This window comes from Denticeps clupeoides, chromosome 5 (assembly GCF_900700375.1).
Source record: "Denticeps clupeoides chromosome 5, fDenClu1.1, whole genome shotgun sequence".
NCBI lineage: Eukaryota > Metazoa > Chordata > Actinopteri > Clupeiformes > Denticipitidae > Denticeps > Denticeps clupeoides.
Window position 1 is genome coordinate 29499142 of NC_041711.1, and position 11578 is coordinate 29510719.

At 45.6% G+C, this 11578-nt stretch overlaps 1 protein-coding gene across 3 annotated transcripts; it reads right to left on the reverse strand.

Annotated features, from left to right (window-relative positions):
- Positions 1-140: 140 nt before the first annotated feature.
- Positions 141-11578, reverse strand: LOC114789780 (tropomyosin alpha-4 chain-like). Of its 3 annotated transcripts, none has more exons than XM_028979157.1 (8): positions 10867-11576; positions 8591-8724; positions 7354-7471; positions 7174-7244; positions 5725-5800; positions 4053-4115; positions 3879-3948; positions 141-1575 (listed from the first exon to the last, which is right to left on the reverse strand). In XM_028979157.1, the coding sequence occupies exons 1-8, from the start codon at positions 10996-10998 to the stop codon at positions 1493-1495; spliced, it is 747 nt and encodes a 248-aa protein (XP_028834990.1). In that variant the 5' UTR covers positions 10999-11576; the 3' UTR covers positions 141-1492. The 3 variants fall into 3 exon arrangements, with proteins under 3 accessions (XP_028834990.1, XP_028834989.1, XP_028834991.1); XM_028979156.1 differs by lacking the exon at positions 5725-5800 and adding an exon at positions 6650-6725; XM_028979158.1 differs by lacking the exons at positions 141-1575; positions 5725-5800 and adding exons at positions 3652-3778; positions 6650-6725 and having other exon boundaries at positions 10867-11578.

The window sequence follows — 11578 nt, forward strand, 5'->3', positions numbered from 1 at the left end:
CTATCTGGCTTTGCTTATAGTCATATGTGCATCACCCTTGCATAGTCACTGAAATGAATTCTATTGATACGTGAAGCATACTTGTAATGTACAGTATTTTGCTAAGTATTTTTGACACAAAGATAAACAGAGTCAGTGAAGCTTGTAATGTCAATAAGAATCATGGTCCTTTTTATTTAAAAAAAAAATCTTTGTACTTTTATCGTGATTATTACAATGAAACACTGCTGATAAACTGTTTACATCTTGAAACCCAGGATTTTAATTTCCAGTTAAAAAAAATGTTAATAACTTTTTCCATCTTAAATGTTTGGCTTTCACTTTACTTTGCAAAGAGAAGAGGGGAGAAAAAAAAAAAAAAAAAAAAGAGAGAGAACAGGTTACACTTATGAGATGTTTGGCTCATACCCTTTTTCATTTGTTCATTCGCCCTTCCCTCTACATTTGCCCCTTATCGTTCCTTTAGGCAGTGGAATGTGATTTGCTGATCACCCCTCCTTCACTTCTGCCTTCAAGTGATCTCATCCAAATATATTAAAACTAAAAAAAAAGGCTACAAAAGGCTTGATTTACCCCATGACCTTCAAGGCGTATATGATTTGAGAAATACTACAAAATGAACCATGCACACTACCTGTTCTTAAAAATAGCAAAAGCAAAACAAATAGGAACCGTTCAGTGCTTCTAGGATAACATGGCTGATTATTCATGGGGATCAATACCTTAAAACTGAGCCACACAGAAAGAATCTCCCTTATTTCAAATGCAATCCCTCTCCCCTCCCACCCTCATCACATATTCCTACTATAGCATGAACGCTTAGCTAAAGTGACAAAGAAAACATGGTCCCACACTTTAATTGGCACAGTCACAAATATTTTGGTAATAGTGCTCCATTAAAGTAGGAGAGCGTTAGTGGGGTTGTGTAGTTAAGAGGTGCAAAGGGACATGTATAGGAGATCAAAAGAGAAAGACAGAGGCTGTTAGTCCATTCAAGAGCCTGAATGATCCCATTCTTGTGGCAAAGGAAATGGGTCATTTTGCTGTAGATTTCACATGCTCTAAAAGCCCCATCCCACAGGACCCATGTTGTCCCATTTCTCAGGAGCAGACAGACCTTCAACTAAGAGATGAGACTGTGCAGTAAAAGCTGAGAGATGAACCACTGCTTGCCGCCATTATACTAGAATGCAAAACTCAGCTGTGAAGTATCAAATCGCTATGGAGAATATCCACGAAAAATAAACAAGAGGCAACAGAACATATACTGAACTTTTTGATATTTAGGACCACGTCAAGATTTGTTAGACATGGAGATGAGGACACAAGCGAGGACCGGAGCAAGTGCTACCTTCACCGAGGGTGCAGGGAAAAAGAAATCTAAATGTATGCATCTGTCCTGAACTCTAAGCCAGTCACCTTGACCAGATGGCTCTGGTGACAGAGAGAAGTGACCAGGTTACAGAGGGGAGGGGAAAGTGAGTTTGAGGGCTCAGAAGCTGTTGAGGTCTTGCAGAGTCTGGTCCAGGGTGGCATGGATCTTGAGATTTTCCTCCTTGGCGTGCGCCAGCCTCTCTGCAAGAGACACACAAAGAAGACTCATGAATTGCACAGACCATGCTGCTTGCTGCATGTATTATACTCCCCCACCCTCCCTGGAAAATGGTCCTAATGTCCAAAATTAGCTTTCACCTGACTTCCATTTACTTCAAATCGGTTAAACCACTAACATGTGTCCTGTCCTAGACAAATACTGGCATTAAGCGAGAGCTACACGCAACATTTCTGAGATTCCATTCAACATGTCTGAGTGCGCACACACACACACACACACACCTGGAATTTCTGAGGTAGTTAAACAGAGCGTGCTGATTAAGGGTTGTGAATTGACCATTGTTGATGAATGTGCAGCCTGTTTAAACAGAAAACATCACTTCCCAAGCCAACTTGCAAAAGGAATTTAATCATTAACTTGAGTTGAACTGATCCATTATCAATGTCCACAAAGCGATTCTAAAAATGATAGTAGTGACCAACACAAAGCATCCACTGGACCATAGCAACAGCGCCTCATCTAGCCAAAGCCAAGATGTGCACCCAGTTCCAGGGGGGATGAGTCCACCACACTTTCTGTACTTGCTTCACAGTCAACGACACTTCCTCTCCTGAATCACGTGACTGCAGCTGAGCATGTGAGATCTACTTCCCTGAACTTCGGTAGTCTGACACAGTACTTAGTCATTTGAAAGGTTGCGCAAAACGAACCTTCAATGCAAGCCAATTCTTATTCTGCCTAGTTCCTTTGTCAGTGGTCATGTACAGACAAATCCAGACGAAGGAGCAGCAGCGGCTTTAACTCGGGGCAGGAACCATATTTGGTCAGGAAGAAGATCAGTGCGTTGTTCATGACACCAAAGCTGCAAAAAGTGCGCTCTCCTCTGTAACGACCCAATGTTCAGAGCACACTGCGTTCTCTGTTCAACGTAGAACACACACACACACACACACACACACACACACACACACACACACACACACACACACACACACACACACACACACACACACACACACACACCACACACACACACACACACACACACACACACAATATAGTTGTCCCAACAAATTCAGAAGTGCTACTGGAAAATATGCATCATAAAACGACGTGGAATGGGTGGACGGGGGGGGGGGGGGGGGGGGGGGGGGGGGGGGGGGGTTGCAGACAGTGACCACAGTCAGAGACCTTCTTTCCTCTTCTCTTCATTAAATGTGGAGAGACCGTAAGTCACAGTGTTCAAAAAAAAAAAAAAAAAAAAAGGGACAAGGGAGCAGTGACACGCACACGGTCCAGATGAACTGAGACAATGACAAGCCAGTGACCCAGAAACACAGGCAACCAACTACCTCCGTGCCAGAAACGCATGCAGAGAGACAGAGAGGGGGAGACTGTGGTGGTAGAAGAGATTCCAGGGAAAAGGCAATCATGCCAAGATGGTGGAATCACGTTCACTCTCTCTAGACACACTTCAGGAAATTAGTTTGCGAACAAAAGGAGAGAAAGAAGTATGGGTGGGGGGCTGAGGGTTCAAGACGCACGCCACATTCCAGCGTTCTGGAACACACACAGCTACATCCAGAATACGAACAAGGTTCAACACGCTACACCTGCAAGGCACAAGCACGTTCTGTGAACATCTCCAACCATCCTCGGCGAGGATGCATAATGCCTGCACAGTAGATCTCAGCATCCCAGCAGGGGCTGTATTTTATATGGACACCAGATTCACCAGATTCATCAAAACATGAATATCCTGGGGCTTTGAGCACCAACCCACGCCGAAAGAGGTGCCGTCGCCGTATGCAGCGTCCATGCAGAAACTTCACTGTTTTGCTTGCACTATGTTGTTGCCAAGGAAACAGCTTTGTGGAACTCTGTTTAAAGACTAAGGCAAGGCACAGCCAGGCACAGGCGTTCCGGTCTCAGATTTACACACAGCAGCCAGGTGATGGGACTGACTGCGTGTGGAATTAGTTCAACGCGTACGTGCAGTTAAGGCACATCGGTGCCGATAAAAGTCTGACAGTGTCACAAACACAACCTCATTTTATGAGAGTGGGTTAATAAGAATAAAAATATTCTGAGTTTTCAATCCTGACACACAACACTCAGCACACTGCAAACACAAGGCTTGGCAGAGTATTTAAACATAGGGCTTATCATATAGGGCATGGTCCAACTCCACAGTAATGGACTTGCACTTCCATGACTGGCCGTCTGTGGGGGTGTACACAGTGTGAGAATATGGTAACAAACTGAATACTCCGTTTGGCTCCATAAATAAAAAGAGAAAAAAAAAAAAAAAAGGGGCCCCTACCTTCCAGATCATCGATGGTCCTCTCAAGTTTGGTCACTGACCTCTCAGCAAACTCAGCACGGGTCTCAGCCTGCAAAAAAAAAAAAAAAAAAAAAAAAAAAAATGCAAATATTATATATATCATTTTTTAAGTTGTATAAAAGAAATAGTAGCTAAAATTAACAAGAACTTCACCTCCTTAAGCTTGTCAGACAGGATCTTTATCTCCTCCTCATATTTGTCTTCTTTGTGGGAGTACTGGGGAAGATGGGACACAGAGAGCCAATCAGAGAACCACACGTCTCAAAGCACAGCAGTTTCATTCTTCAGCTTATTAGACTCATGCAATTTCAAAGAAAGACACTTTGGGGGGAGCTGGTCCTACAGCTGTCTGCAGTTACGTGCGCCCTGGCTGCCTGACATTTTTCTCTTTGTTCAGCCCCTCTGGGCCTGGCTGGCATGTGCTGCATGATTAAAGCCACATGTGTCTTAAAGGAACAAAGCGCGTCCGCACACAACACACCTTGCAGAAGGGGTCACACCGTGGTTCTAGATAAGCCAGAAGAACACTACTACACTGACTACAAAACTGGATATTTAACTCTCACATATACATATATATATAAAAACAATCTTTACGATCATAACTTCTGAATCCAGATTCAGTTGTCAACCTATCTGATAACTTTTTACATCCAATGTGGAATGAGACTGCTACAGCATAACCGCCGGCAGGAGGATTACTTTTGTGACTACTTCCAAAACCACCAACGCCCTGCAGGCCAGAACAGACGCCCTGGATGGGGGGTGGACGCTGTAAATCAGCCCGCTGCCGTGTTTTACAGTGAATGAGAAGAGGCTGGCGGTAGGCTGGGAGGATTACATCACTGGGCAGGACTGAACAGCTCTGCTGTTTTTCTCTGTGCGCGTCGCGTAGGGCGGAGAGCTGCCGTCACACTGGGGCGTGGCCCAGCACTGCCTCGCAGCTGCGCGGCCTGGCTGAGACCACGGTCCCAACCAGAGGGGGGACAGTGCAGCGCCACTCGACCCCACCCTCCTGTAATACAAGATAAGGGGCCTCTCTTTAAAAGGAAGAGGGCGGAGTGTGTATTTGGTGCTGGGGGCCTAACGCAACTATGCAAACAAGCATGAAACAAGGCTGCACACATCAAGGCTGGGTTGTCACAGCACTTTGAAACGTGTCTGCCATAAGATGTCAGAGCAACACAGACTAAATACACCCCAAAAGAATGCCCCAGGATCAGGTGCAAACAGGTTCTGGGACATGTTTCAAAGTTCAGCTCCTTAAAAGGCACACATTCAGAACCATTCAGAAAGCACACATAGAAAGAGCTGAAACACAAAAATCACATTTCACGCCAATAAAGGTTAATCATTGCCGCGATATAGAACATGAATGCATGGGAGGTTTTGGCCCATGGGCTGAGGTTAATCATTCTAGTCGAAAGTAATGAAACAAACTAAAACTGACGCTTGCTCAATACTTCAAGACAGAAGTAGCAAATGAAAATCATATTCATGCACCCAAGTAAATACTCAATTCAAATGGGGAAACATGCACAGAAATTTTTTTTTTTTTTTTTTTTTTTTTAAACTGAACCACGGGGAAGCTGAGCATCAGTTTTGGAGGGAGGCAGATGAAAGAATCCTGAAAATATACATTTTTACCATCAGTTTAAAAAAAAAAAAAAAAAAGTCTCTTAGTTTCTCATCCCATGAGGATTTGTGAATCTGAGAGGCAGCTCTATGAGCATCAGGCTAAAAACAATCTGCACCCCCCCCCCAAAGACTGGACTGAGCCATTGAAGAAGTTCCAAGATAATGCGTGCAGCCCCCTCCCTCATACCTTCTCAGCCTGGGCCTCCAGGGATTTTAAGGTATTGGTGACATTTCTCAGTTCCTCCTCCAACTCGGCACATTTGCTGCAGGATTTTTTTGTGCGTTTTTAATTTTGCATTTCAGTTTATTTTGGCAAAATAAAAAGAGGGAAGGGCAGGAAGTGTGGGAAAGGGTGAGGGGAGGGGACATGGGAGAGTGTGAAGGAATGGGGGATATGGGATAGAGAGAGGGGCCAGAGGGAGAAGGAGGAAATATGATGATTGAGTGGGGGAAGCACAGAGGGGGCCGGTCCAGGGAGACAAAACAAAAGACAAAATTTACAATTAGGATATATAACGTAATGAAAAAACATGATCTTAATCCTGGGGAATGAGGAAATAAAATGGAGGGGGGGGGGGGGTCCAGTGGCTGTTAATGTAATTGGGCTGTAGTAAATAGAAAAAACATGATGGGCCATTAAGCATTAAAGTTGGTGTAGTTAGTGCCTGTTTTGACCTTTACAGGAGGTAAAAAAGATGAAGATGGAGAGTGGTTACTACATGATCAAGCAGGCGAACAGAAGAGTGTGAGGGGGTGGGAATGAAGAATCAGCAGCAAATGTAGGCAGCAGCAAGGCAGTGGAGGCACTCTGGGTGGTTAACAAGGATGGAATTGAAATCCTGAGACCCTGTGAGGATAAAGGCTGGGTGGCTTGGCCTCCATTGCAACCACAAGCTCTAAAACTCAAGTCTCCTCCTTACTATTTTTTTTTTAGTTCACCATTTCCTAAAGTGGAGGCGAGGTGGTGCAAAAGGCCACAATGAGGAAGGTGAAGACATTTCGATCACCAAATCAGAACTTCGAGTTGAGGCTGAGAACTTTTGTAATTTGAACTTCACCACCGCGGACTGGCGTATCCAGTGCAGGCGCGCAGGCCGGAGCGGAGGCAGTACCTTGTCCTCTGCGGCCTGCAGGGTCTTCAGTGCCTGGTCGTAACTCCGCAGCTGCTCCTCCAGCCTCCGCCGCGTGCTGTTAGTGGAGGGAGGAGGGGGAGGCGGAGTCACATGACAGGGAAAGCGCATGCAGACAGAGGGGGGGTAAAGGAGTGGGGTCATGGTGGGCTGGAAACATGCACAAAGCCTTTGCACAGTGGAACTCGGATGGAGATGTGAGATGCAATCGAGTTCAGTTAGGTGATTGTGGTAAAAACTGATTAGATGCTAAAAAGAAACTCGCATGCAGACGGCAAAATGACATTGTGCAAGTATGTGTAAACCTATGTCTAACATGCGTGTTGGTATGATCGTGTGAGTGGGCTAACTGGTTTAATGGCAGCGTAAACTGCACATATAATATTCATGCTGCTTCATGGTCACATGTTTGAAAAACACTAACGTAATAAATGTCTAAGTGACCTTCAAGTCAGTGTTATTTGTGTGTATGTCCACAAGACACAGGGAAAGTGAACACGACTCACGCTTCAGAGAGCTCTGCCCTCTCCTCAGCGCGCTCCAGATCTCCCTCAATGATCACCAGCTTACGAGCCACCTGCACATGTACAGAGCGAGAGATGGATGGAGAACAGGCTTAGCTCCTGCCAAAAAAAAAAAAACAAGAACGGTGGGGGAGGATGTATGGGTGGAGTGGGCTAGTTCACCTCCTCATACTTGCGGTCGGCCTCTTCAGCTATCTGCTTGGCCTCCTTAAGCTGAATCTCCTGCAGTTCCATCTTCTCCTCATCCTTCAGGGCCCTGTTCTCAATCACCTTCATCCCTCTGTGGGAAAGTAACAGCGTCAGGCGCATGATCAGGGCAGGCATCTCCACGCGGATACAAATATTTTACTAAAATGTTAGTGCTAAGAAGAGTTCTGATAAGGGCTTCCGCTTCAATGACACGGTTCCATGAATGCATACATGAAAACCAAAATAACTATCATTCCAGATTATAATAAAACCAGTTAAAACACATCGCAAAAGCATCTGGGCATTGTGCAAATGACGCTGCAGTAGGATTTTTGTTCATGACTGAACACGATGTGGAAGTGCTAACATTTCACCCTTCTGAGAGTCTCTATTATCTCATATAGAAATCCCATTAACATGTCTGCATGGTGCCTAGTCATGAAGGCTGATCTGCTGAAATCTGTCGAACTCTCCTCAGAACTAACATTAAGAATTAACTTACTCTACTTCTTCCACAAACTAAAAACATCAAAACAGCATTTTGTTCACATGCTTGGTCAGCTTGTATTTAAATGCAAGTCCTACAAATCTACCGGTGATCAGGCAGATCAGGTCCAACTCAAGACACCGAAAAATCACCAAAAGCATCCATTTCCCCACTTTGCAACATGAAAACCAACTGGCGGGGCTCCAGACTAACTTTTTTTTCTTAGGCGCACCAAATTTCCGACGGCATCACATTCAACAACGCAGTTTTATAGGTTTACTTTTTTGCCCTTTGTAAATTGCCGCTCATAAAGGCAATACGGACTTGTAAATGATTAACAAATCCGGTTAAAGTTCTTTATTTGAAGCACAATTCTACAAGAAAGGTAACTTGGTGAAAATACTTTGGTGCTTAAAGTGCTTCACTGAGCTGAAATCAAAACAAGGCCAATTAAATAAATGGAAAATCTAAATAAAAAAAAAGAAAAAAAAAAAAAAAGTTAAAAAAAAAGTGTGGTCACATTTGATGTGGTCCAGGCTAATCACCTCTTTTATGATCGTTCCCCAATATGTGTCGGTTGCTTACACCTCGGGACTTTATGCACCGACGCATTTTTGTTGCACCATTGAGAAATTAGATCACACTCTTGAACCCTGACAGGGTTAAAACTAGCCCCCAGCAGTCTGCCAGCCACTAGGCAGGAGAGGCCGTGGACCAGCCCACCTTTCACTCTCGTCAGCAGCTTTCTCAGCCTCCTCAAGCTTCTGCAGCGCGGTGGCCAGCCTCTCCTGGGCGCGGTCCAGCTCCTCCTCAACCAGCTGGATGCGTCTGTTCAGAGAGGCCACCTCCGCCTCAGCCTGAGCATGTGTGGAGAGCAGTGGGAGAAGAGGGGGGAAAAAAAAGTGAGATATCAGAAAGAAAAAAAAAAAAAAAAAAGTTTTAAACTGAAGGGCAACTGATTTTGAATAATGAGGAACATGGAGGCCTGTGTGAAATGCTTGATTACATGTGGGGTAAATGAGGATTGCAACATTTAAACGTTTCAGCATGTTGGAGCATCTGCTCTCACCGTTTCACCTCAGGAATGGAGTGAATGTGTGAAGGAGCAAAAAAAAAGTGGTACCAAAGTGGCGAGTTTAAAAAGTGTCTCATGGGGGGAAAAAAGAACAGTGATTATCACATAGCTGAAACAGAATTAGTAGGAATGAAACGGGGGTTAAAACCAGAGCAGATGGGACCAACTGGTATGCAACTAAGTAGGTCAGAACCAGAACATGCATCTAAGAACAATAAGAACAGAACAAAAGCACAGCCTATAACGTGACAACAGCGCTGACTGCAGCGCACTGTGACGGGCGAGACGCTGCCACCATGGCACCATCAAGAACAGGCCTTCGTGCCACCACAGCACCACAACGTGATATTAGTCACCAATCGCCGTAGAAACATGCAAGTCCTCCCCTATACGGTTTGTGTTCATACTAATGACACTTGCGTTACAGAATTTCCTGTATTTCTTTTACAATTCATTTCACAACTGTGAATGTTGTGAAGTTTCAGACCAACAGCTAACAAGAGACAAAAAAAAAAAAAAAAAAATGCACAAGAGCTCTAAAATATCCTATCTAGTCCAAACTACTTAACCTATATGTGCTTTAAATGCAGCATGTTAGCAAAAAAAACCACAGCAGATAAAGTATCTGACACAGAAAAGACAAATGCATAACTGGCGCTCCATCGGCCCAGTAATTCCATGCCATTAAGTCTGTGTCACTTCCCTTCTGGCCTGAGCCCAAAAAAACCTCACAATCAGTTGGCAAGCAGACCTTCCGCAGCATCAGAGCATGACTACACAAGTTAAGGGTGCAGCCCACGTTCAGCAGCTGCCTTTACTGGCAGGGCCATCACAAGCCAACGGAGAAATACATTTGCCCCATTGATCATAGGCAGCTAATCATTAGCAGAGTGGAGCGCAGTGATGCTAACCGGCCCGGCGACATGCGCAGGCCTTGAGGCGGTTATGACTTTCCTGTGGAATTTACCAACAAAGGAATGTCAAATCATATTCAGAGTCTGAAGTAGAGGGAGTCAGATATAAATTAAAAAAAAACATTCAAGGCGTTTATCAGACGCCCTTATCCAGAGCGATTTACAACCAGTTGTTACAGGAACATTCCCCATGGAGCAACTTGCTCAGGGACAAAATGGTAGTAAGTGGGGTTTGAACCTGGGACTTCTGGTTCAGAGACAAGTTACTCACTATGCTACAAACACCATACACACACACACACACACACACACACACACACACACACACACACACACACACACACACACACACACACATATATATATATATATATATATATATATATATATATATATATATGTGTGTGTGTGTGTGTATATATATCTCTCACACACACACACATATATATATAAAAATATTTTATAAAAAGCAGATAAGGTGATCTTAAGTGAGGGTGGTAGGAGCCTAGTGGGTAGCACGCTCGCCTATGAACCAGAAGACCCAGGTTCAAATCCCACTCACTACCATCGTGTCCCTGAGCAAGACACTTAACTAACAATGAGAAGACACCAGCAATTCTCATTGGGTTTCCACAGATTGTGAGTTACAAAACTAAGGCCTAACTTGTCTAGAATAGAACATGCGACATACTACTCAATCACAAGCCAACTGGCCTCACCAGGCCGACCACCTGCAGGCCCTGAAGTGCTGTCAGAAGCACCACCAGAGCGAAACAAACGGCCCGGCCACGCCGACAAGCGTTGGGCGACCAAGTGACAGCGCGACTGCGGGCGAGGCCGCTGCGGTTTGCTGTAAACACCCAACCGACACCGCGTCGCCCCGGGCATCTTTAACGCGGCTCGTCGCGGCCCAGCGGGGGACTCGTGCGGCCATTCGGACCAAGCGCCGCGTCCTACTAATGAAAAACGTTTTAATTTTTTCTTTCATTTTACTGGAGAGTGTCCTTTACCTGCTCCCTCGCCCGCTTCTCCTCCTCGACCTGTCTCTGCAGGATCTCGGCTCGCTCCTCGGCCTCGTCCGCCTGTTGCTGCAAAACTTTAATCTTGCGCTTCACCGCCTCGACGCTGTTCGCTCCGGCCATTTTTTTTTTTGTTTATTATTTGATCGAAGTTAGTTTTCTGACTAAAGAACTGCTCTTAAAGACGCGGGCAAATGTGGCAAAAGGCGGACGCTCGTGTGCGAATAAGCGGCGGCGGGCCGCGGAGTCGGGGCTGAGAAACTACGCCCCGCAAACAAGTCCGGACTGGAAATCAGAGCTGAGCGGCGACTCCTCAATCTCGGCGGCGTCCCAGAACCAGGCGAGATCCGAACCGGGCGGAAACGAGCGGCCACTCGATTACTCCGGCACTGGGGAAACTGGCATTAAGACGCGCGGAAAACACGCCGACGGTCGATAAGCCAATTTGGAGTAGCCAGCTAACGAGCCGCGCCGCTAATTTACCGGATACGACACGCCGAGTCGACACGCTTTAATGTCGTCTTCACGCCGCACGACAGAAACAAAAAGCAATTTCGGCGACCTGGGCCACGTCGCAAGGAAGACTAAGAAAGACTATGGACGCCAAGGACGGCCTCTCTCGTTTCTCGCTATCTGCCCGCCGCCCGACGCACGTACGACTGGCTGCGCCGCCCCGTCTTCCTCATTTCAACCGGCTTCCGGT

Excerpts from the sequence above, each read along its gene's own strand:
- LOC114789780 (XM_028979157.1), bottom strand. The coding sequence starts at position 10,998 with ATGGCCGGAGCGAACAGCGTCGAGGCGGTGAAGCGCAAGATTAAAGTT. Across the intron at positions 8,725-10,866 it reads AGAAGCGGGCGAGGGAGCAG|GCTGAGGCGGAGGTGGCCTC; the intron begins GTAAAGGACACT and ends ACACATGCTCAG. Across the intron at positions 7,245-7,353 it reads CCGACCGCAAGTATGAGGAG|GTGGCTCGTAAGCTGGTGAT; the intron begins GTGAACTAGCCC and ends GTACATGTGCAG.